The sequence below is a fragment of the Rhineura floridana genome, chromosome 10 (assembly GCF_030035675.1).
Source record: "Rhineura floridana isolate rRhiFlo1 chromosome 10, rRhiFlo1.hap2, whole genome shotgun sequence".
NCBI classification, from domain to species: domain Eukaryota; kingdom Metazoa; phylum Chordata; class Lepidosauria; order Squamata; family Rhineuridae; genus Rhineura; species Rhineura floridana.
In genome coordinates this window covers 89,812,543-89,839,157 of record NC_084489.1, presented here as the reverse complement: position 1 = coordinate 89,839,157, position 26,615 = coordinate 89,812,543, and the positions used below count along the sequence as shown (strand labels likewise).

Below are 26,615 nucleotides of genomic sequence, written 5' to 3'. Positions count from 1 at the left end.
ATTATTGTTTGATTTATATCCCGCCCTTCCTCCCAGCAGGAGCCCAGGGCGGCAAACAGAAACACCAAAAACACTTTAAAACATCATAAAAAGACCTTAAAATACATTAAAAAAACAACGTTAAAGACATTTTTTAAAAAAGGGTTAAAAACCTTATTTAAAAAAACATATTAAAAGCAATTCTAACACAGACACAGACTGGGATAGGTCTCAACTTAAAAGGCTTCTTGAAAGAGGAAGGTCTTCAGCAGGCGCCAAAAAGATAGCAAAGATTAGCCTGCCTAATATTTAAGGGGAGGGAATTCCAGAGTAGGTGCCGCCACACTAAAGGTCCATTTCTTATATTGTGCAGAACGAACCTAAGATGCATACCTTAACGTGGGGAGGGGGTTTAAGAGTGTTGGAGAAGCGGAGAGCAATGCCGTCAGGAGTCTAGACCAAGAGGCTCGACTCCTAGCAGGGGCACCCAAGGTGGAATGGTCAAAGCTGAGACACCAGACTAAGATGCATCCAGACTCAGAGGAAGGCAATGGTAAACCACCTCTGAATATCTCTTACCACGAAAACCCTGTGAACAGAGTATCCAAAATGCAACACAGATGCTGTTGGAGAGCGCCAACTCATAGAGTCGCCATTAGTCATCGTTGACTTGAAGGCACATAAGAACAGGAATCCCATTGGTTTTTTTACCTCAGAGGGAGAAGGATCACAAGTTTCCAAGGGGAGTTTCTACTCCTGTAAGGCTTCTTGGCCTTGGTTTTGAATAAGCATCCTTCCTCCTCAGTCACTTCTTTTATTTTTTCTGATGCATAATCCCTGAATCTGAGGAAAGAATCTCTTTTTGGGTATAAATCATCAGGAAAGTGGCCCTTTTTGACTTTTAACAAAGCATAGCCACAAGTCAGCTTGTTCTCTTTCGTTCCACTCAGAATATTTGCTAATTTAATTTAAATTAAATTTAAAAACATTTTTAAAAACAAGAGAAACTTGGCAGAAGCCCATTGTAGGCCTCATTTCTGCTTGAATGGGATGCAGGTTCCTCCCTGTCCTACTGTGAAAATATCGGGAGACAAATAGAGCACAGCACACTATCCCCACCCACCCCCACCTTCAGTTCTCCCAAAGGGTATCGCTGTCCCTTTAGCTGTTGCCATGGTAATTCTCAGGTCCTCTAGTCTCCATCTCCCCAAGGAGGAAACGTGCCTAACGTGGGCATCACCATCGCTCATCTGAGTTTCAAAGGTCGGGCCCTGTTGGCTCACAGGAGTGTCCCCTTTTCCAGCTGCCACCCTGAAAACTGGTGCCCTCAAAAAGGTGCCCTTCACATGTCAGAGTTATTTAGAACATGCAACTATAAAAGCAGGTAAAAGCATTAGAATTACAAAATGCATAAAGCCGTTCCAAATGGAGCAGAACAATATCATTGCAGGAGCATCGCGGGATGTACTCTCACAGGGCGGTCCATCTTATGGTGCTTCTGTAGCATTTAAAGGCCCGCAGTCAGGTGGGTAGAGCCAACCAGGTGGATCTTCCCCAGATAAACAGTACCCTGCAGTCCCAAATTGCATGGGAACAACCCATGCAATCTACCCCATCCACATGGCTTCAACCCTGTAAATGTCCCAGACCACTGCGGTGGGAACCCACAGGAAAACCTACTATTCTGTACTTTCTGGAAATAATTGGAGACATTTCAAGTTTCAAAAAGCTTCTCCAGCTAGATGCAAAGGTCTCTGCCTTAGGTGTTCATTTTGTCCTGTTTTTAAACCTAAACTCAGTTCTTGTACTGTTTTAAAATTCATTTCAGTTGTTTTTAAGCATATGTCTTGTAAATAGCCTTGGGTCATATATGTGGAAAGTGATTTATGAATTTATGTAATTAATGCACCTCTCCCACACGATGCTTAAAGGGCACCTGACAGCTACTTGGAAGGACAAAGGGGGTGGAAGCTAAACCAGAGTCCTTCCAGGGCCAGACGGCCACCCAAGCTTAGTCTTTTCATGAGTGACAGCTGGCCCATTCAGTCAGAAGAACCATTTCCATTGCTGGCTGGAGAAGATTTCTTCACTTCCCGCTGCATTTGTCCCAGGTGGTGCAGCTCCTCTTCCGCATGCTTCCTTTTATGCTCATCCAACAGCCCTTGGCAAACAAAGCGGCTCATGCACTGGTCACACTGGAAGGGGTGCTCTGTGGGGTTGTGGGAGAGCAAGTGCTTTTTCAAGAGCCCAGGGTGAGCAAACTGCCTCGTGCACCAGTTGCAAAAGTGCAGCTTCCCTGCGACGTGGCCTTGTTGGTGCTTGCTCAGGAGCCCTGAGGTCATGAAGCTTCTCGGGCACTGGCTGCACTTGAAGGGGCGCTCCACAATGTGAGTGCTAAGGTGTTCTTCAAGCGCTGCTGGCTGGGTGAAGTCCCTGTCACAGATGTAGCAGTGGAAAGGTTTCCACGTGAAGTGACTCTGCACGTGGTTGGCGAGAGCCTCCTTGCAGACGTAGCTGCACTTGCAATGGGGGCACTGGAATGCCCGCCCTCTGCTGTGCACATCCTGGTGCTCTACCAGCAACTCCTTTTGGGGAAAGCAGATGTCGCAAAAGTGACACTGAAATGGCCGCTCTGTGGCAGGGACCGGCCGTATCTCAGTTCCCTGCTGAAACAGGCTGTTGTTGCTTGCTACAGACTGGGCAGGTGCCTTCACTGAGGGAGCACACCTGTGATTTGCAAGCGCCCACTGGTTGAAGAAATTTGTGCCACATTCTGTGCACGGATAAGGCCAAAGCTCTGCGTTTTTTTGGAGGAGTTCGCTGAGTGCTTGCCTTGGAGAGCCACTGGAATGCAGGCAGAGTTTCATTTGCTCAGACAAGAACTCTCGCCAGTTGAAGGCAAAGTTGAGCTTGATATTTGGAAGCAGCTTTTTCACTGCAGCCACATGCAGCTCCTGGTGCGTGGCAAGCACCTTCTGGCTGACAAAGACAGTCTGGCACCAGCTGCAGACAAACGGCCAGCCTGAGGCATGGGTCCTCCGATGATCTGCAAGCTCAGAGGAGGAAAGGAAGCTCCGTGGGCAACTGGTGCACCCTTGGGCCCTCCCGACAATGGCATGAGCTCTCCGATGGCGCTGGAGCTCCTGGATGGTTTCTACTCCAACCCCACAGTCATCGCAAGAGCGGCTCCAGACTCGCTGGTGGCTCTTCTGGTGCAAAAGCTGCATTGACCACTGGCTGAAGGTGGCCCCACAGGTGGCACAGGCAAAGGGCTGCGTGTCCCCAGGGTGCACACAGTTGGAGCGCTTCTTGCGCAGGCGCTGCTTGCAGTCAGGGCAGGTGGTTGGGAGGCGGCCTTTAGGTGTGCACTGATCCTCGCAGCCAAAGCTCTTATTGCATTCAATGCATTTAAACCGGTGTGCCTGGCAGTGAGTCTTCTTGTGATCGAGCATGGACTGCATGTGCTGGAAGAATTTCCCACAGTCTGAACACGAGTAAAGCTGCTTCAGTAAGCCTCTTGACTTCTCCTCGATGGGCTGCACATCAGTGCCCGGCTGAGCACCGTGAGCAAGACTTGACCCAGGGCTGTGAGGTGTAGCTCTTCCAGGCGGGTGCCTGAGCAAGAAAGGCTTCATGTGGGTTCCATCTTCCTCTGCCTGCGTTGTGATTTCTGCTAGGGTGGGGGGGAAAAGAACAAAACAGAAGGGAACCAGGCATTATACAGGTGAGTTCTCCCCCACAGCAGACGCTTTGCCCTTGGCTCAAGTGACTAACACAAGACACAGGAATGCAAGCACTAAGCAAGCGGCAAGCCAGGGTACACAGGAACGTTAAGGTTTATTTATTTATTTATTATATTTATACCCCGCCTTTCTTTTCATGATAGAAACCCGAGGCGGCTTACATATGGTTCCCAGGTGGTCTCCCATCCAGGCACTGACCAGACCTGACCCTGCTTAGCTTCAGCAGGGAGCTGGCCTCACGTGCCTTCAGACCAGAGCTTGGAAAAGTTACTTTTTTGAACTACAACGCCCATCAGCCCAATCCAGTGGCCATGCTGGCTGGGGCTGATGGGAGTTGTAGTTCAAAAAAGTAACTTTTCCAAGCTCTGCTTCAGACCATAGCCTGGGACCAAGGTTCAAGGTTCTTGAAGCTACCACAGTGGACGGGAGATGTCTGAGGCCTTTGGCTCTCCACACACCCGATGACCATCCTCAACTCCAGCCTGCGCACATAAGGCTGCCTTTGAAGAGTGTTCAGAAACATCAACTAAATCAGGCCACAGTGGCCAAATTGCTAACTGTAGGAGGAGAGACCTTATTATGTCAGTTGCATTTGCTTTGTTTCTGGGCTCAATTCAAAGTATGGATTTTATCTTTTAAAGGCCTACATTTAAATTTTATTGGATGATTTTATGGTCTTATTGCTTTTAAATATAGTTTAGTTCTAGAAGGGGTTGAAGCTGCACCACTAATTCCAGAGGTCATCATGTACGATTAGTTTGGGACCCACATACTTGAAGAAGAAATTTCCTGCATGCCTTTCTACTTGGGTCTTAAGATCTCTAGTCGAGGCCTTTCATAGTCTCCTCCTAGGCAGATGTTATGCACGCACTGAGGAGACAGCCTTTTTTGGGGTGGTGCCCTAACTCTGGAATGCCCACCCCCAAAGAGATACGACTGAGACAAATCTGCCGTTGGACAAACATGCAGGTGCGGTGATCTAGTCAACCATATATACTTGGATACACTGGCAGTGACACTATAATCTTTTCAGTGCCAGGCTAAGACATCTTTATTCGGTTTTGTTTCAATATTTTTAACTGAAATTTTATGACTATACAAAGCAAACAAAAAGCATGACTTCACACAAAATAAGGACAAACAGAAAGTGCAACAACTGGCAAGGACTCCAAGGCATGCCATTATCAAGTAAGATCTTACACTCTCTCTCCCCCGAGGTGCACAGAATAAATGCAGGTTTTGGCCTTAGCATCTTAAAAGGCTATGTTGCCTCAATCAGATTTTACTTTCCGAATCTTAAGTCTTTGTTCCCTGTCAGTCTGTAAATTACCCTTAGTATGTTACAGAATTATATTTTTACTCTGAACACGTTTTATATCTATTCTGTGCTATCCTGGAATGTATTGGGACAAAGGGATGAACAAATACTTTTCAAATTTTTCTCAGAATCAAGTTATTGTTTGGATGCTGTTAAAAAAATCTGAAAATGGGTGAGAGGCAAGAAAGCTCAACAAGGTAACTTACAAAAATGGTGGTTGTAAAAGTTGTGTTCACTCAGTTGCTCAAAATATGCAATGCACTCATTGCCACAATTAATGATGATACTGTAAATGAACGCTGACCGAAAAGCTGAAGCAATCTCTCTAAAGAAACAGATGTCAAAGTTCTCATTTACGGTTCTCTGTGTCACAAAGAAAAAGACAACAGTCATCTTTGCATGTAAACCTAAGACAGAAAGTACGGTTTATTAAGCCATGCTGCATGTGAGCTGCAGGCATCGCCCACTTTGATCTATAAGGGCATAAGAAGAGCCCTATAGCTGGATCAGGCCAGTGGAAGCCCATCTACTCCAGCACCCTGTTCTTCCATTGGCCAACCACATGCCCCAAATAGAAATCTGCCAACAGGACCTGACCGCAACAGCACTGCCCCCACTTGTAGGTCCCAGCAATTGGGGTTCAGAAGCATACTGCCTCCAGCAGTGAAGATAGAACATAGCCGTAGTGGCTACTAGCCATGCCTCATCCTTCTGCCCGCAGGGTAACAAGCCATATAGTGTCTGGTTTAGAGTGACATCCAAACTGTAAATCACTATGCCAACAACAAACCATAGCTTCAAGTTGGCTAGCCCCTGTGATTTGTTTGGGTGAAACCACCATGATCCTAGGATAAAGATAACACTGAGCCAGCCACTTTGTAGTTTCCCTCCTTGCTGGCAGAAAGATGAAGCAGTGCAGGATGTGTGCAGCTCATGCGCAGAACAGTTTAATGAACTTTCTGGCTTTGTGTTATGTGTAAGGGTGTCCAAACTACAATCTGTAGTCCAAAGAAATTAATTTATCAACAGCATGCAGTCTTCCGAATTGCACTTTTATTACAAAAGCATCAGAAATGTCACCCCTTTAGTGTGAAAAGGCACTACCCTATTAAGAAAAATATTTTTGCATGATTGAAATCGGTGGACCAGTCTTTCTGATATTTCCAGGCTTGTTCAGGTGTGACTTTTCTCCCTATACACTTAGACAGTGGTTGGAAGCATCATTTTTAAAAAGAAATTGTTCACGTTCATCCTGTCCAAAAAAAGAACTAGTTCAGGTTCTCCAAGCAAACTTTTTATTTCAGAAAAGTTCATCACTGGCAATATATATATATATATATATATATATATATATATATATATATATATAAACATTCAGCATTCAGAATATTACAAGTTGCTGCGCTAAAGTACAAAATATATTTACAAAAACTAAGGAAGCATTAACACACACACAGTAGAATGTGAATTGTTTATTTTTCCCAACAATCTTTAAGCTTAAAGGTCCAAAGAGTCTAAAGCATAAAAAACACATGTAAAGGGACTAGGAAAACCTCATAAATACACACACAGTAGAATATGAATTGTTCATCCCCCCCAAACAGTGATCATTATTAAACTGAAAGGCTCAGAAAATCTAAACTGCCAGTTTTATGTACTGGCTGCAGTAGGCTGGGAAGTTGTGGCTTGAAAACGTGTACAGTCCAATGACCTGCAAAGTAGAAAACTAAAAAAAATATTTAAATATTTAGTATAAATGGTAGTAGTGTGCATCTTTTAAACAAGGGGGTCCTCAAACTAGACCCTTGTTTTGCTTCAGAAGTACAAGATGTTCAAACATGTCATCAGACAGAGAACGCCTGTTTGCAGTCATTACATTCCCACCGGCGCTGAAGATACACTCCATCGCTGCACTTGAAGGCAGACCTGTGTTGTGCACAAGGAAGCTTTTCAAAATCCGTGGGAAAGCATGTAGCAATGACAGCTTCCTGCTGGGAGACTTCAGATACCTGGAGACTTCATTTTCTGCACGGCCTACTGCTGATGTCTTGCTCCAGGACTTTATGCCAAAAAACACATCATCACAGTCATTAGCGCATTCTTTGTCTGAAGAACTCTCTCCCTCCTTAACAGCTGCTCCATGAATTTCAGCTCTCAGCGAAGCTTCCACGGTACACCTACTGGTCTCAGCACTGAACAGATCCAACCAGTCCGCCTTGAAGTGAGGGTGCAAGCATGCTGCCACCAAAAGCCGCTTCTCCTTCCAAATTGGCTCAAATCTTTTTCTTATTCCTTCCCGAACCATCGTCACCAGAGGACGACAGTAGGTGTAATTTACAGGTTTCTTCTCCAGCGCCTCTAACTTATGGTCTAGAGCGTACAGAGTTGGGAGCAGATAACCCATAAACATCCTGTTTTCTTTTTGAAGGGTATCGAGGGACTGGGCAACTGGCTCCAGGATCTCACAATACTCCTGGACTCCCTGGGCCTCAGGAGCTGTGATCCTCTGCAAGGAGCAGAAGTCCATGATGGAATCCATCTTCTGTGGCATAGTGGACAGTAGATCCCTTAGTTGCTTTAGAGCACCATAGGTAGAATCCCACCTTGTTTTATTTGGGACTCTGAGAAAGACACCACATTGTACTTTTATGTACTCTGCAGTAATTGATGACTGGTTTTGTTCGGACCAGAGCTTAGAACACTTATCTAATAAGGCGCTAAAGTGTTTTTTGAAATCCCTCAAAGGAGAGTCCTTAGAGTTGAGAACTGTCTCTACATCTTGGGTTGCCACCAAGCTCAGTGTGTGATTTGCACACCTTTGGTATGGAGGTAAACATCCACCTGCTTCTTTGTCTTGGTCTTCACCAGTGTCCAGAATGTTACAGACATCCACAAACTCCACCCCCACATCCTGCTGGTCATTATCGGCAGCCCTCCCTTCAGCATCCACCACTTCCCTTTCTGTGTTGAAAACTCTGAAGGCTTTCACAATGTTACAGCCATTGTCTGTGGTAGTGCACACCACTTTGCAGTGGATTGTGTATTCCACGTGGATATTGTGCAGTGCTTTAGCTAGGAGATTGTAGGAGGGGTGCCCTTTCAGACGTCGGCAAGCTAGTACACAAAACTCACGCTTTAGACTCTCTGGGTTGATCCACTGCGCTGTAACCCCAAAGGAAGTCCTCCTTCCATGAGTCCAACAATCTGCAGTGGTGGCTACATGTGCTGCGCGAGTCATTTTCATTGCAACCTCCTCTCGCATATGGCGGGACTTGTTTTCCAGTCTCTCTCTCAGAGTCTTAGAACACATAATGGACAGTTCCTTCCCCAGGCCAAGGCAAGCAAACTCAATAAATGATTGTTTGTCCACAAGCTGAAGTGGCATTGCCTCATTCACAATAAAATCAAGCAGTTTTTCATCCAGAATTTTCTGGGTGACAGACTCCTTGCCAGATCCCCACCTCTCCAGGGTTATCTGCATCTTGGAAGGTATTGCACCACTAGCGCCTTCTGCTTCAAAAAAGCCATGCTTCTTTGCAATTTGCCTTTTTGCCGCTTCAATAGCTCTAAGCTGCTCTGGGTGCTGCTTCTGGAAATAGAAAAAGAGCCTCACTTTGGAGCTTCATACAATGAAAACTCTCTAGGATTTACTGGCCCACAAGAGCAAGCTTCCGCCTTAATAAAACTTGTCAGTCGTCAAGGCTCCACCTTAGGTGGCTTTACTATACAGCACACCAAAAATGTGACTATTGCTAACCTGCAAATGTCTTTTCAAGTTGGATGAGGAGGTCGTTGCAGCACTCACTGTTTTCACTCGTGGTAAGCAAAATTTGCACTGCACAGTGACGTTTTTGCCTTTCTGTGACACAAAACAAAAGGCTCTCTCAAAGCCAAGCCACGGCAATGGTTTGGCAGAGGTCGATGGTCTTGTCAGCAAATCTTGGACAGCACTCTCCTCCCTGAGAACCTTGCAGTCAGTATTCTGGTGTTTCCATACCTCTATAAGACAGAGCAAGAAGAGCTTCTATAAGACATACCTTCTTCCTCAACCCGTGGGCATCATTTCCCCCGATCCTTTGATAACTCACCATTATCAGCCCCTTATTCTCTGAATGGATTTCCTCCTCCTGTCCCCGCAGAACTTCTCCAGGTGAACAAGTTGTTCAGGCGCCTAAGATTTTAGCAGTCTCCCCACACATTCCCTCACACCCCGTATCCCCAGTTAGGGCAGGGGGCACAGCATTACGTTGGCAGGGGGCTCTCTCTCCCCTCTCTGCTATCCAAGCCCAACCGCTGAGCAAATTATGTAATCACCAAACTCATCTGCTCTACTGCAGGTAACAGAACAAGGCAACTAAGGGCAGCCAAACGAGCCCCCCCCCCTTGATCTTTGCATCCATGGCCTCATCTTTCTTTCTCTCCTACCCCTTCCAGGCACTAGAGCTTTAAAGAGGAACCTCACCCCCAAGGAGCAGGGGAAACAGCCACCACCAGACACCTCTAACCGACATGGTCTGGCAGGATTGGGCAGTGCTGTCCTCTAGCTGCCCAGGCTCGCAGCATGACCGAACCACGAGGCGCATTTTGGCAGTATGAGGGACACGACCCCTACCCTCCCACTCCCAGGCCCTCTAGCTTTTCCAATATCTGTGCTGCCTTGTGGCCTCTCTGACCCCCATCCCTTCCTAGCCAGCTTCCCGACACCAATAGTTGATTGAGCCAAGACTCACATCCTTCTCCCTGACTCTCGTCTTTGCTGCTGCCACCTTCTGTCCTCGCAGCTGCAGTCTCTTGTGCTGTTCGCCAACCGGCTCATCAGCAATTATGGAGATGACCAACAGACTGGACGGTTGAATAACGGTGGATGTGCTAGTCACGAGACAGGGACAAGACAAATCCGCCCACATCCATCCATGCAGTTTGCTTCACGATGCAATTTATTCCCCTCCTCCTGCTTTGTTGGCGCCCTGGAGATAACACTTCAAGTGTAGTTCTGCACATGCCCCATTTCCCTTCCTTGTTTCAGCGCCCGGCAGAGTGCTCAGGGGTTGGTGGGAGGCAATGAGCATAAAAGATGAATGAGAAATTGTGCAACGTTCTCCTCCAAAGTGAACTTAATCCTCTTTTAGTTCACCCAGAAATTATAGTAACAGACATTCAAGGTGTAGGTCAGAGAATTTTTGAACCAGTTCAGGGGATGCTGTTCAAAAGAACTAGTTGATTTCAAGCACTGCACTCAAGACTCTGTTGCCCAAGTCTTTCCTCATGTGTTCAGTCATGGGATGTGTGACCCAAGAGATTCTATACAAGAGCCACTTTATGAACTTGGAGCAACACCTGAACAGGTTCTCAGAGCGTTCAAGAACAGAACCATCATTTCATTTTCTCCTAAGGAAGCAAGTTTTGGTTTGACTCCCCAATAGCGTATAACTGTGCCCAAGAGCATGTAACAATGGAGGACCTGAGCACTTCTGGACAGGCCTACGGCCCACGGGCAAAAGGTGAGTCTGTTTTCTGCATCAGAGGTTTCCCCCTCTTAAGTGTGGCCTGACAACCTGAAAAAAAGGGTACTTGGCAGAGCCAACACACTTCTTCTGGTATTGTGAAGCATCAGAGGGGATGCGGAGGAAGCCCTCTGGGCTCAGTTACTGGTACACAACGGATGGCTTGGGAGACACTAACTACAGCTTGTCATTTCCCACAACAGCAGTGGTCATGTGGGCTACTGGCCCATATTAACTATGCACAGTAAACCCAATTGCCCTTGTGGTTGTTTGTGCTGTTCACACCCGTAAGTACTGCTGGCTGGTGGACTGAAAGGCCTTTGGTACGTTCCAGCAGGGCTCTTACATTCTCACAATCCATAAGTTTACTTCCAAAACTTCAAGTGTAATCCCTGGCCAAACTTCTTGTTCTTCTTCAATAGTGCGGACGTTCACCAGGCCAGGCAAGGGAATAGCAGGAGTTATGAAAAAAAATCATTCAGGTCTTATTTCAGCCAACAATGATTATAAACAAATTCATCTTCAGTCTTTTAACCAAAACCTTTCTGGTTTCAGATTAACTGGGAAGGTTCTCTCAGCAATGAATAATGAAGCAAAGCGATTTTTCAAACAAATGAATTTAATAACAATTGCACCTGGCATCACTATGAGTAAAATGAGCAGGTGTAAAGCTAATCTGCATTTAATAGCAAATTACACCTTTTTACTACACTAAAATATTTACACTGATGTGCATGATCATTCAGGACCTTAGGGTGTTTTATTGTTGTTGACATACAAACAACTCTTAAGCACAGCACAAAGTAAGATTGTAAGCAGACAAGTTCCATTTATTTGCGCCCCCACTCCAGGGCTGATGCTTCTGGCACCTGGAATTACCTACACAGGACTCCTGCCACTGTCCTCTATTGTGACACTGTGCAGTCAAGCAGAGGAGGGTCCCTGAAGGTTCCTTGGAGAAGATCAAAGGGCTTTAGAAGAGGCCTTGAATTCCCTGCCTGGGCACAGAGCCAAGCCCAAGGATTTCTAGTAGCAGGAGAACATGTCACTTTTTAAAATTTAGTTATAGCCTTGCTATAGGGCAGTCTAGCTGCAACACCATAAGCCTCTGCTTCATTAGTATATTTAAAAACATATTACCCTGCTTTCTTCAGAATCAAGGTAGTCAACAATGGGTAAAAATACAGTATCGTTATTAAAATATAAAAAAGCAATTAAATACTTCATTTACAAAATCAAAGTACACCATAAGAACATTTATAAATATAGCTAAATAAAACCTTTAAATGACTTAGTAGGATAGTTACACTTCCAAACACCTGCAATGTTGGGAGTTTGAAGGGCTTCCTTAGGAAAGAAAGTCCATAATTCTAGGGGATGCTTCTGAGAAGGCCCTGCTTTGCACCTTCATCTATTTCACAAACAGGGTAGGTGGAACTTCCAAGTCAATGTATTCCTCCCCCCACCAAAGCACTTGAAACAATGTATTTTAATAATGGTAAGAGCCTGAGCAGCCTCAGAATGGCAATCCTTCCCCAAAGTCCCAGTCTTCAGTGGGTTGTTTATTTTGTGTGCGTATGTGATCCTCAGCAGGTCCAGAACAATCATTTCCCTGAAGCACACCTGAATTTCTATCATTTTTAATGAAGCTCAAAGTCCATAAATATCTGAAGACAAGTTTGATGATCAGACCATTTTTGAGCATCCAAAGACAGCTTTTGCAAGGAATCTTTTCATGCCATAACGATATGATGAACTCCTCACTGTTTGAATGAAAATGTTTCAGACTTCATCATGCGCAATCATCTTCCCTCCACATGCCAAGCTTATTTTCAAATGTCTCCGTTTGTATGTTCAACAGAACCTTGGATCGCACTATTCCATGGCTCCCCATTAAGGATTATTGCTGCACCCCAAGCATTCATTTTTCAAAACGACTTAACTCCACCCCAAGCACCAAGTTCTCTGCCACTGCTACAGTACAGAACACATGAACGGAGATGGTGCAAAATATGCCACTCTTAGTCTTTTGCTGTTAGCCGTCCAAGCAGAAAGTTTTCTCAAGGGATCTCGATATACTGTTGTGAACCTGAGTTTACATCCCAATTATACTACATGTAAACTATATCAAATGGGCAACGTGGATCCGTGTCACTCTGAAATGCTGCTGGCCTTGCAGCAAAGCCCTTTTTGGGTCCGCCTTGCTTTTTCTGGCACAGCTCGCAAAGCTTCAGATAAGTCATTACAGCTTCAGCAGTAACATTTTTGTACTTACGACTAAGTTCCTTCAGCATCCTGGTCCGACCTCCGTGCCCGATTGCAATATGTGCTGCATGCAGAATATCAAACAAGTCCTCATACTGAACAAAATACACAACTTCGGTATGTCCGGGTGACACAGGCACCACCAGCTTCTCCTCCTGCCCGATGTTAAGGACATTGAAGCGCCTCAGCCGACGATAATGCTTGCCTTTTTTGCTGCGAAGCTTTTTCGCCTCCTTGACTTCTTCGATTAAAGTCCTGTATCTGTCCCGGTTAATGTAACTGTTGTTGTCCTCCCGCTTGGTAGTCAGGATCTCCTCCATCGTTTCGTAAAAACGCCATCGGTGTTGTTCGCGCAGGACGTGCTCCATGTCACCAGCGGCATCAACCCAAGTCAGAAAGGGGGCTGGACCTGAGCAAAGAGGAAGCTCTTACTCTATGGCCCCAACACGGTTTGCTCCCTCCAAACTGGGGAGAGGGAACTTCCTGAATATGTCAGAGCTGGCCAAAGAGACCATCCCACTCATACAGCTAAAGCACATCACAGCCCAGACTGTAACCTCAGACTGGCTCTTTGGAAGGGATACAGGGTGGGAATACAACACAGGAATTTGCTGTCCACAAAAATAAAAATGGCTGTCCCCGACAGATCTGTGGGAAGGGACCCAGGTTTTATATTGGATCCTAATCACCAATTTGTCCGAGAAAGTCTACATGGATTGCCAAACCCCAACATGTATGCACTCACAGAATCCCTTCCACAGTAAACGCATGAGATGACCCACGAGATGTCTTTCAACCAGGCACCTGGTTGGCCACTGTGAGAACAGGATGCTGGACTAGATGGGCCACTGGCCTGATCCAGCAGGCTCTTCTTATGTTCTTAACTCTTATGTTTCTACACATTACAGCAGCAGGGGGAGCAGTCTGTGAAGGGAACAGATCTGTAACCTTGATCCTGGGGCCAGCACCCCCAACCAGGATCCAACTGTTGTAAACTATAGAAAAAGGAAACACCCTCTGCCCTTGCAGACTCTGCCTTTCCATAGCCATGCATGTCTGTGACCATCTGTATCACGGCCTGTTATGCCAGAGAGTTCTAGCTCCCTGCAGGTAACATTATTTGTTTTCAGAGGTATCAACTCTTTCCAAAGCTCAATTGCTCCATCAGCTGAAGAAAATCTTTCCCGAATATATTTACCCAAATCCTGCCTATTCTGTCTGTGAGCGCTCCCCAAGCTTCCCACTTAAATCAGTACTTAAATCTCACCCCCAGCCCTCCTTGCTTGCAACCTCACAAACCCCACCCAAAGCCTTATGCCCCTCCTAAATCAGCCATTCTGTATCTCCTCAAATGCCCTGTCCTCATCCACAGATAAAGATTTTTTTCTGTGTCTCATAATACTAGGACATGGGTCATCCAACGAAGCTTAACTTTGGAAGATTCAGGACAGACAAATGAAAGTACTTCTTCACGCAGTGCATGGAATTCACTCCCACAAGAAGCAACGATGGCTTTAAAAGAGTAGGCAAATGCATGCAGAACAAGGTTATCAACTGTTACTAGCCACGATGGCTGTGTTTTACTTCCACTGTCAGAGGCTTCTGAATACCAGCTGCTAGAAGGGCCCTGCTTTCCACAGGCATCTGGCTGGCCACTGAGAAAAGGATATTAGATCAAAGTGGGCCTCTAGCCTGATCCAGCAGGGATTTTCTCATCTTCACTTCTTCCCCAAAATAACTTTCGGCATTGTCTTATGTTGCCTTCCTTGATCCCAGTCTAATGCTATCCCAACACCCTACTCACACATGTCTCTAGAAGTGTGTTACAGAAGAGAAAGTAGAAGGTTAGGGAAAATCCAAAGCCTGCAGCTTTCTCCTACTGTATTACCAAACTGGAAGTGTGACCCGTTTTAAAGCCTAAAAAGCAATACTGAAAGGTATAAACAGAATATATCTGGGGGGAAAATGTTTTTATCATTACAGAGGACAACTTGATAATTGGTAGAATTAGGGAAGGTGTTAAATATAAGAAGAAACAAACTGCAAACCAACCTACACCAGAGTAAATCATACAAGCAAGAGTGCAGCACAGCACCAGCAAGAGAACTAGGAGGCAACAAAGGCCAACAGGGAGATGGAGCCCGCCAACAGCTCAAGCCAGTGTGTGAGCCACAAACACTCACAGAGACAACAGAATACACGTCTACACATACAGTATGAAGGCATGGAACAAGCTGCCACAAGAGATCATGGGACCTCTTTCAAAGGATTTAACAAAAAGTAATTCAAAAGATTTCTTTAAAAAATAATGCTGGTCAATGCTGCTACCGTTAAGGAAATTTTACCACAGTAAGTCAATACAATTACTATTGTATACAGGAATACCCCGCATTAACGTACGCAATGGGTCCAGAGCAAGTACGTAAACCGAAAATGTACTTAAAGTGAAGCACTACCTTTTTTCACTTATCGATGCATATACTGCACTGCAATCGTCATATCCGGGCATAACTGATGTCAATAACGCATTTATAACTAAAATAAACACAGTAGGCCTTATTTTAAGAAAAAGTTTGTAGTTGGAAACTGATCGGGTGGTGGAGTCATGCCGTTAAGTGTCCGTTCTTGCGAAGCGAGCGGACGTAAACAGGGGAACGGTGCTACTGCAAATATGTCTGTACTCGCGAGTGTCCATAAAGTGAAGGTCTGTGTAGCGGGGTATTCCTGTATAAAGGTTCTCATACCTAGTATCAGCCTAGCACCTCTTTGCCTTCCACTTTAACAATACCAGATGGGTTTGTCTCCCTCCCTACAATCCACACATGTACTTTTAGGTTACTTCCTACATGCATGGAGACTTAACAGAGATCAAAATACTTAGTTTTTGCAACTAAAACACTGGTGGATGAGACTGCTGCAATGCCTGAAGGCTAGCACAGATCCAGAGATGAATCAGCGGTTCTCTGACTTGCTCCACCTTGCATGTCTGGCAGGACTTCACAGAACTATCTGGAGCCTGGAGACCAAGAGAACCTTGCTCACTCTGGCACAGACATTGCTCACAACTGACATTACTTATATGCAGCTCAACACTCTTCCTTTACTCTTTTCGTTTTATTGGGGGGGGGAGACACGTCTCCTTTATCTCTAATGTTACACATCACTGCATCTCTTCTGGGGAGGGAGTTTCTAGGAGGGATTAGGGGGATGGAGGGAGATTAGTTTTCTCTTCTCCCAGGCATTTTAGCATGTGCTTTTAAATTGCTTTTTAAAAAATGTGTTTTTAAATGTGTATATTTGTTTTTAATGTTTTTAATTGTTGTAAACTGCCCAGAGAGCTTCGGCTATGGGGTGGTATACAAATACAATAAATAAAATAGTTTTTAACATATATGGTACTCAATATTTACATACTTTCTGGGGCTGTAGGTTTAATCTTTCATGGTATCTTGTACTTTTAGCTATTTCTATGGGGGAGGCTAGGTGGCAGGAGAAGGGTTCACTTTAACAAGGGAGACAGTAAGCTGCCTTATGCTGCAATTTCTCTACAGGAAATAAAAATGTTAAACACCCCCCATCCCGGCAACTGCTTTCCCCCTGAGCTGATGAACATATTAAGCTGCCTTCTAGTGCATCAAATCATTGGTTCATATAGCCCAGAACTGTTTACCTTGACTGGCAGCAGCTCCCTACTATCTCAGGCACAAGTTTTACCGGCTCTGCTACTCAATATCCTTTTAACTGACGATGTTGAGGAATGAACCCAGCCTCTTCTTCAGTGTGAGCAGCTTTAAAAGGCTAGTAAGCCACAGGCCCACCTAAAACATTATCACCACTCCCACGGCACGCTTGAGCATGTTGCCTTTTGTGGAAGGGCCACAGCTCAGCAGAAGAGCATCTGCCTGGGGTTCAGCCCCCAGTGGCATCTCCAGGTAGGACTGGGAAAGGTCCTGCCTGAAATCCTTGAGAGCTGCTGCCGATCCGTGCAGACGGCACCAAGCCAGATGGACCAATGATCTGCACGGTGTAAAGCAATTTCCATCTCCCAGGTTACATTAATATTTCTTTACCAATAGTTTTATACCTTTTCCTTTCTCTCAACTAGCACCATCCTCTCCCCACGTGCCACAAGCCACCATCACCTCCAAGAACAAAATATGTAGGTAAAAAGTAGAACTCCTCTTCATGGGAAATAAACAGGAATATGCTGCATCAACAGCTTTATTAAATGTGAAGCAATTTTGAAGTCTGAAGATGCCTCCATTTCAAGAGAATGAACCCTCAACGGCACTCATTTGAAGTTCGCTTGGTCAGAATCATTCCCGTCAATCCCTTCATGATCTCGGATGCAGGCCACAGCAGGAAATTCTGTCCCCCTCCTCCAGCGTCATCTTGTGACAGGAGCAGTGATCGTGACTCTTCCGCAATAGCCCCCAGTGTGGTGCAGTGGATTCTGGGTCAGCTGTTGTAATGCCACAAGCAGGAAACAAGACACCTTCCAAGGATCCCTTTACCCACTGGACAAGCTGGGCTGGGCTTGGGTATCTAGGAAAGCCACTAGGTGTTGGCTTCGCTTCTCCTCTGCCACCTGCAGCCAGTTTTCATGCATTCTGAGATTTCTGCCGGCTGCTGCAGCTTAGTGGAGCCTCCTGGCACACACACTGCCTTTATGTTAGGATCTTGAAGAGCCTGCTTGACCTCTGGCATCAGATGGCACCGGCACAAGTCCCAGAGAAGGAGTCTAGGAGAGGAGCTAAACATGCCCCATGCTTTCCTAAGCCAGGCTACCGTCATCTCTTGGCGTGGGCTCTGCGAAGCATTCCTGGAGTGATCAGGAAGAGGAGGAGGAGATCTGGGACCCAGGGAAGGGACCCAGTGGGTTACAGAGGCAGGGAGCTGAATACGGGAAGGCTTCCACACTTTGGACAGTGATAGCTCTGCCCTCTTAAGTTTCAGTTCCAACTGAAGAAACACTGTTTGGCAACGAGCAAACGTCAATCCCCCTCCCTTGTTGCCTCTGCTTGGGGAGGGGAGGAATCAGAGGCTGGACCGAAGACAGTGTCCAAGGACGATCTGCCTGACCTGCCTCAGCCCCCATCGCAAAGGATGTGCCGGCATATGTGCAGATAGGCACAGTTAGGACCCACTCTTCACCCTGTTCATAGGAGCACCCACTTGCTAACCCAGTCCCATTCAGAGACATCGTCCCCACGCCAAGAGAGAGCCTGCCCTGAGTCTTCTTAAAGAGTCTTGAAGGGTGCATCCAGTGGCTGCAACATCTTAGCTTAAGCAGTTATGCTCTGTACTGCTGCGAAGAAACACAGAATCCTGTGTAATCTGTAAGCTAATTGATGAAATGCTCTAAGCTGAAATTCCACATTACACACAATGGAGAAAAGCACACACAAAGAGTTCTCACTGGGACAAAGAAATTTGACCATATAACACCTGTCCTGGCGCAGCTGCACTGGCTACCGATATGTTTCCGGGCCAGATTCAAAGTGTTGGTTCTTACCTATAAAGCCCTAAACGGCATCGGACCGCAATACCTGGTGGAACGCCTCTCTCGCTATGTACCTACCCGTTCACTACGCTCGACGTCGAAGGCCCTTCTCCGGGTCCCAACTCATAAAGAGGCCCGGAGATCAACAACTAGATCTAGGGCCTTCTCGGTGGTGGCCCCCGAACTATGGAATGCCCTCCCGGACGAGATACGCCTGGCGCCTTCTCTGTTATCTTTTCGGCGCCAGGTAAAAACCTACCTTTTCGCCCAGGCATTTTAAACATTTTAAATTTAATATTTTAAACCTAATATGGATCTTAATTTATAAACTCAATGGCAATTCTATTTCAGATTGTTATCATGTTTAATGTTTTTATAATTGTACTATATTTTTCACACTTGCTCATATTTTGTGATTTTATTTGTTGTACACCGCCCTGAGAGCTTTCTGCTATAGGGCGGTCTAGAAATTTAATCAAATAAATAAATAAATAAAACCAGTGAATCTGAATCCAACAGGGTTGGCCAGGACACCCCTGGGGTGATCCACCCTTTAGGAGAAAATTCTACAACCACCCACTGTGCCTCAGTTCAGAAGGCAACTCCTTGCCTTTGAAAATCACCAAAGGCGGAAATTTGTGGTCATTAGCCACTGCCATTACGTGCCCTGCAACTGTCTTTTTGGTGGCTGACTGCAGGAAGAATTCTTGAAGCCTTTTTCCTCCACTGGACAGCTGTTGGGCACATCAGCCCAGAGAGTCACTTCATCCATACTGTCTATATCTGGTGGGCCAATGGAGAATCCATCACTAAAATCCCTGCAGGCCACCACAAACTTTGGAACCTTCTTGACGAGGCCTTGGCATAATCTCTGCCCCATGTTCCCATGAGTCCTCATTACCAGGCCATTCAAGCGCAAAGTTAGAAACTCCCCCTTCATTAGGTAAGAACAAGAATGAGGGACACAGAAAGCACTCTTCCTTTGCAGTGCCTCTATGGGCGACGAGAGTCTGCTTGGTGCGCTGCTCCCAGATCCATTGGACAGCACGTTCCTCAAGTGCACAATAGGCAGGTTTGCACCAGGGCTTGTGGAGTCGGAGTCGTGGAGTCGGAAGCAATTTTGGGTGGAGTCAGAAGAAATGTACCGCCTCCGCCTCCAAAATAAATGACAGCAGAAAAATAGAGGAGTCGGAGTTGGAGTCGAAGGTGTTTGCACATGGCTCCCAAGAGCCTCCTCCGCTGCTTTAAGTGTTTGACTGGGAAGCCACTTCTTCAAGTATTGACTCATGGTGCCTAGATTTCCGGATTCTGTGAGTGTGAACGCTCATCTCATGAGCAGCAGGGCAACTACCCTTCTGTTTGGCTAGCTCAATTGCACGCCTCTTTGAAAGCAGTCCTATGACACCCTAGGCCAACCTGAACTGACGGAGAAGACCAAAGGACACGGTTACAGAGCAGGGAAGCGGAACAAAGCACTGCATGGAAACAAAGCAGAACACAGCTCAGAGAAGGACCCAAGACACCCAGCATCCCAGGCAACAAGTGGATCTGCTATCTCTCAAGTTAATACACTTTTTCTGTGCGCACTCTCTCAAGGTTGGTTAAAAAGGAATGACATTGGAAGCTTGCACCCAATAGTTAATACTTTTATAAATGCACATTTAGCACAGATTGCGAGAGCCAGTGTGGTGTAGTGGTTAGAGTGTTGGACTACGACCTGAGACCAGGGTTCGAATCCCACACAGCCATGAAGCTCCCTGGGTGGCCTTGGGCCAGTCACTGCCTCTTAGCCTCAGAGGAGGCAATGGGAAACCCCCTCTGAATACCACTCACCATGAAAACCTTATTCATAGGGTCGCCGTAAGTCGGGATCGACTTGAAGGCAGTCCATTTCCATTTTCAGCACAGATTGAGCACATTTGTTTCCTTATTATAATAACCGTCATGTTGGAATTAGAGGCATTTCCTTGTTCTTCCAACACCTCTTCCAAGTTCCCCCTGCCAGCTACATTTCCATCAAATTAAGACTACAATGGTAGCAGTCCAATGTAATGGTTCTTAAGTCACTTCCATAAACTTCAACTTTTTCAACAACTGATCTACTCATTATCTTCTCTACTAAACTTTAAGGTGGTAACACTGGTGCTCCCAAATCCACATGTTCCACAATTAGGGAAACATTTCCCCCCATCCACAGGGAAAACAAAGGGTTTCCTTTTCCCCAAAGAAGACTTCCTTCTGCCCTATGTACAAAGGTGATTATCTTCCAAATTTAGCTGTTTTAGACAAAACATACAATGTGCAACTTAGCACGCAAAGGATTCTGCTAAAATTACAAGAATGAATTGGATTTCAAAAAGAAGCCATTCCATGCTGCCTAATTGGAGCTGGGAATGATCATTTTCTGTTGCGTTGGGAGTCTTTTTGGCCTGTTCTATGCGCTGGCTGTCTTTTGGGGAAAATTTTATTGGAATCATTTTTGTAAACTGCTTCAAGCGATGTACATTTAGCAGAAAATGCAACATACAATATTCAAAAAGATAAAGATATGACTTTCTACTTAAACACAGCATGCTTTCAGCACAATCCTGTACATATACAGTCAGTTCAATGGGCTTAATCCCAGGTAAGAACAGGATTCCAGCCTTAGAGAAACTCGTTTTCGCTTTACTTAAGAGGAAACAGGAGAAATGCTGACAAAACATCAATGCTCAACACTTCAACAGAGTATTAGGAAGGCAGAAACTCAGCCTTTGTTTCTGAAGGCACAGGCCCTGCCAAAATATTCTTCTGCATCTCTTTCACTTCAATAGGACATAAATGGGGGAAAAAATGTATTTTTGGGGGGGGAATAGTATCCCAGAAAAAGAATACAGGAAGTGATGCAGTAGCAGAAGAGCTACTTGTTGTTTTTCACAGGAAACCCTCCATGGAAAGCAAATTCTTCTAAGGCAGCTCACAGTGCAATCCAATTCATGTCTACTCAGACGGAAGCTCCATTGGGTTCAACGGAACTTACTCCCGAGTAAGTGTATGCTGGATTGCAGCCTAAGGAGTTATGAAGAATTAGCCAATATTTGGATTGGCAGCTAGAATTAGTTTCGTGTCCAGTTTAATCCTCATGCTTTGGACTTTCTTCAGAAAGGTAACTCCCTCTCCCCCACCCGCCTTTCCCCCTGACTATCACACACTGCACAAACTGATTTAGCAATTACGAACAACACAGGAAATTTGGTAAGTGTAGCTTCACCTTTTGCAACACTGCACTGAGAGGAAATTTCATCCAAAGGTCTCCTTAACATGCAGATGGCACAACTGATATTGAGAGTGGCAAGCTCTAAGCCAGCCTTCCCCAAGCTGGTGCCCTCCAAATGCTTTGGACTATGTACAGCTATTCCCCAGGCTGGTTGGGCTCCTGGGCAGTTGTAGTCCAAAACATCTTCAGGGAACCTAGTTGGGAAAGGCTACTCTACACCACAGTGAGCATTGTCCTGGGTGGAATCCGGTATGCCTATGCTAACTCCAAAATTTATTCTTGCTCCTACTGGTAATAAGGAGGTAAGTTATCAAAAAAGTGGAAATGTGGCCACATGAACCAACAGAATAGTTAGACGTTCCCTGGCCCAGAAACTGGAGTGTTATTTGTCCTTCAGTTCACTTAGCTTGCAACAAAACTTTTGTTTGGCAAACCAAAACTTGCCTCATTGGGAGAAAATAATATAATCAAGACAGTTGATGCTTCTCTTAATGACCAGTCACAGGATGAGAAGATGAAGGGCCATCGCTCAGTGGTCGAGCACGTGCTTGCCAGGTTCAATCTCCAGCACTACCAGACAGGACTGTGAGAGAGACTCCTGTCTAAAACCCTGGAGAGTTGCTGCTGGCAGCTTGTGTTGACAATATTGAGCTAGATGGACCAAGAGTCTGACAGTATACGAGTCCATTTCCTATGTTTCCAACTAAGCGAGCAACAAAATTACCGGATTAAAACATGAGTAGAAATAGGCAAGGACTTTAGTTAAAAGCAAGACATATTTATTCCAAAGTATCTATGAGCTACAACTGAGAATGCTAAACAGCTGCCAAGCCAGGAGCTCAATAGCACAGAAAAACTCCCCAAGGAAAACCTACAAATTTCCCCCCGTAGCAAACACCACTGATCTCTTGCTTCAAAAGATCCCTCTATACAGATCGGCTTCTCAACACAGGACTTAAGATAGAAGCACAGAACAAGTAATAAAAGCATATTAAAATGATAGATTTTCAGCCAAAACAGACTGTTCTATACTGTGTGCTTAATATTTTTATGGTCAAATTCTAGCTAAATAAATTCATATATGTTGTATTTTAATTTAGTTATGTACGCCGCCTACAATGGCCGTTTATTCGGCCAGATAGGCGGCCTAAAAATAAAATTTTATTATTCTTGTTATTCTGCATCGGGCTTCCACACTCCTGGAACTCCAGCTCCCATCTGGCCAGCAGACATTTTGATGCCAGCCTCCACATTATAGAATCTGCTTGCTCACTTGCTTTCTCCAGAGCCAAGCGCCTCTTAAAGCCTGCAAAGTTACGACATCTAGGTTTCTTTAAAGTTCTTGAAATGTCAGCAGCTATGTCTTCCTCCGAAAATTATGCTAAAGATCCACCACTTGGAAGTGTGACATTTCCTGCCAATCTGAGACACATTATCAGGTTGTACCCACTCCTGGACCATTTGCTGAAAGCAAAATTCATGGTCTGGCTTTTGCACCAGGATATTTCAGGTTCTAGCAGCAGAGTGCCAGCTCCACCAGTCACAGTCAGAGCTTCAAAAAGTTACCTTTTTTTAAACTACAACTCCCATCAGCCCCAGCCAGCATGGCCACTGGATTGGGCTGATGGGAGTTGTAGTTCAAAAAAAGTAACTCTTCCAAGCTCTGGTCACAGTTAAACCAGACCCAAGGTCAACTCTTGCCCTAGTGTCATTTTGCATTATAATAGCATCCCGCTGTAACGCATCTCAATGTACCGCAGAATCAGACATACTGCAGGTATACCCATGTCCCCCAAGTAAAATACTTGTCCTTGGTCGTCAATTCCTTGGTGAGTCTTCTCCTTCCCCTGGGTGTTTCTGAATCTTTTTTCTTCTCAGCGTTCTTTTTAAAAATCTATTTCCTGACATCCCCCTCCCTCCTAACTTCCTTCCTGTTATTTTTTCCCTAAGGGATGCTTATCATAGAATCATAGAGACATACTTTTCAACTTGTTCATTAATGACCTAGAATTAGGAGTGAGCAGTGAGGTGGCCAAGTTTGCTGACGACACTAAATTGTTCAGGGTTGTTAAAACAAAAAGGGATTGCGAAGAGCTCCAAAAAGACCTCTCCAAACTGAGTGAATGGGCGGAAAAATGGCAAATGCAATTCAATATAAACAAGTGTAAAATTATGCATATTGGAGCCAAAAATCTGAATTTCACATATACGCTCATGCGGTCTGAACTGGCGGTGACCGACCAGGAGAGAGACCTCGGGGTTGTAGTGGACAGCACGATGAAAATGTCGACCCAGTGTGCGGCAGCTGTGAAAAAGGCAAATTCCATGCTAGCGATAGTTAGGAAAGGTATTGAAAATAAAACAGCCGATATCATAATGCCGTTGTATAAATCTATGGTGCGGCCGCATTTGGAATACTGTGTACAGTTCTGGTCGCCTCATCTCAAAAAGGATATTATAGAGTTGGAAAAGGTTCAGAAGAGGACAACCAGAATGATCAAGGGGATGGAGCGACTCCCTTACGAGGAAAGGTTGCAGCATTTGGGGCTTTTTAGTTTAGAGAAAAGGCGGGTCAGAGGAGACATGATAGAAGTGTATAAAATTATGCATGGCATGGAGAAAGTGGATAGAGAAAAGTTCTTCTCCCTCTCTCATAATACTAGAACTCGTGGACATTCAAAGAAGCTGAATGTTGGAAGATTCAGGACAGACAAAAGGAAGTACTTCTTTACTCAGCGCATAGTTAAACTATGGAATTTGCTCCCACAAGATGCAGTAATGGCCACCAGCTTGGATGGCTTTAAAAGAAGATTAGACAAATTCATGGAGGACAGGGCTATCAAGGGCTACTAGCCGTGATGGCTGTGCTCTGCCACCCTAGTCAGAGGCAGCATGCTTCTGAAAACCAGTTGCCGGAAGCCTCAGGAGGGGAGAGTGTTCTTGCACTCGGATCCTGCTTGCAGGCTTCCCCCAGGCACCTGGTTGGCCACTGTGAGAACAGGATGCTGGACTAGATGGGCCACTGGCCTGATCCAGCAGGCTCTTCTTATGTTCTTATAGAGTTGGAAGGGGCCTATAAGGCCATCGAGTCCAACCCCTTGCTCAATGCAGGAATCCAAATCAAAGCATTCCCGAGAGATGGGAGCCTTCTTCAAGTTCTTCTTGAGCCTTCTTCATGTTCTTAGATTACTGTCTGTGGAGTTTTATTTTTTTGGTAATTGGTTTTTCCCTCTGTTACCCTTCCTGCTGCTTCCTTCCCTCAGTCGCAGCAGCAGGGTTTTTTTTCTGTCTCTCTAGGAATCAGTACTCACTGGTTTTAATTCTGGAGTGCAGTTTTCATTTTAATGCAGGAGCCCTATACTGTGGGTGCATCCTTTGTCCCGCCAACCCCGTGGTATAACAAGGTTTCACTGTATTCTCCACTCCTTAGCAAGGTGTGCAGAAAGTTTAAGTAGTTAATGGGAAACAGGATACAAAAAAGTGACATGCATGCAGGGAAGATCTGCATACAAAAGCTGGGAGGATCACTCACTATCTGCAGTGCAAAACAGAGAAACAGTTTTTTAAACTGAATAATGGCTTCTCTCTTCAGCTGGGAAAACACTAATGCACTGAAGACAAAGCAAATTCCACAGGCGCCTGCCCTTTTTGCGCACACTATTTATTTGGATCCTGGCCAGAGTGAGTTATTTTCACCTGGAACAAATTTTAAGATTGTCTGCTCTGCAAAAGATTGCACAGGGGACTGTTTGCCAATGAAGTACCTTCTTCTCCAAGTAGGCAACAGCTGTCATCTTGGTTCAACCGCTTTGTAGATTCCTGGAGGCAAATAATAGTCGGGCATTTGGAATATGTGATTCAATCAGAATCTATTAAAAATTGAAGCAGGATAGCCCACTGTTCCTACGTATACAAGCATAATTTAAGACTAGGTGGTAAAGAAAGTTTTGGGGTTATCCGCTTATGTGAGCTCAAGGACAGATTGTCAAAAAAGAGTTTCCACACTCTCACACTCCCCAGGGCTCCTTTGGGAGGAAGGGCAGGATATAAATTTAATAATAAATAAACTAATCTGAGCAAATGTTTGTCATGTCTTAAACATTCTGAAATACAGGATTTAGAAGTCTGGGGCAAGTCTAACGTGACTTAAATCTCCATCCTTCTTATAACAGCCAGCTCCCTAACTAACTTTAAATTTCATTTTTCCCACTGGCTTCTTTTCTGCTTCAGGGTGCAAGGATGGCCATTCTTCACATTCGTTACCTTTTCACTTCTAAAATGCAGTTGAGGCATCCTGGGCCTCTGCTGACACTGAAGAGTCACAAAGGTCTTTCTCCATCAAGTTCAGCCTGTTTGCTCTTGTAATAAATATGCATGACTGCAAGTTTGACCCTCGCTTTTCATTGCATTCATTCATGGCTATTTCTTACCCTAGACTCTAAAGACATGAAAGTGTATCCAGACCTTTAAAATGCAAAATGTTTCAGTGAGAAGCAGTCCACATGGCTGCTGGATAGGCACTCAGACAAATTTCCAGTCTTCTTAAGCAGGGATAAACTACCATAAGGTGTTAACATGTGGAGAATTATAGTTTAGGGCACTGATCACCTTCCAGCCCTGCTCGCTGTAGCCCACCCTCCACAATCCTGCTCTCCAACATTGTTACGCCTTTATTTGCTTAGGAATTCCGGTTCCATGGTTCAGGTTATGTGACATTTAGTGGACAGACTGCAGTTAGCACAGTGAGAGGACAAAATCTACTGGCTGGGCCAGAAGACTTGCCACCCCAACATTCTTTGGAAGAATTATAGTCCCACCCAGGGTGGCATCTAAGGACCGACACTCACAAGATCGAAAAAGTCTTCATTCTGCTACTTACCAGTACTAGGGCCTTCACCAAGAAATAAAGGCTCCTGTGCACTTGTGCACTCCTGAGGTCCTCCCAGGCTTTCTTCATCAACTGTGACAGTGTGGTATTCTGTTCAGGATGAAGATAAACATTGTACCCAGTCTGTCTCATTCTATTCTCTCTATAACATTAAGCAGA

The 26,615-nt window shown here is 45.2% G+C and overlaps 1 protein-coding gene across 5 annotated transcripts in view; it reads right to left on the bottom strand.

The window, feature by feature from the left end:
• Positions 1-26,615, bottom strand: part of LOC133364921 (zinc finger protein 398-like) — a 45,395-nt gene that overhangs the window by 5,059 nt on the left and 13,721 nt on the right. For 2 of the 5 annotated variants that reach the window (XM_061585972.1, XM_061585973.1), the window contains exons 7-9: positions 26,448-26,546; positions 12,820-13,218; positions 373-3,649 (exon numbers count right to left, since the gene is read on the bottom strand). In XM_061585972.1, coding sequence (XP_061441956.1) covers positions 2,022-3,649; positions 12,820-13,218; positions 26,448-26,546 — 2,126 coding nt within the window. In that variant the 3' untranslated portion in view covers positions 373-2,021. Of the gene's footprint in view, positions 1-372; positions 3,653-12,819; positions 13,219-26,447; positions 26,547-26,615 lie in introns of those variants that run through there. The other 3 variants (XR_009758058.1, XM_061585974.1, XM_061585975.1) reach the window with 3 other exon arrangements.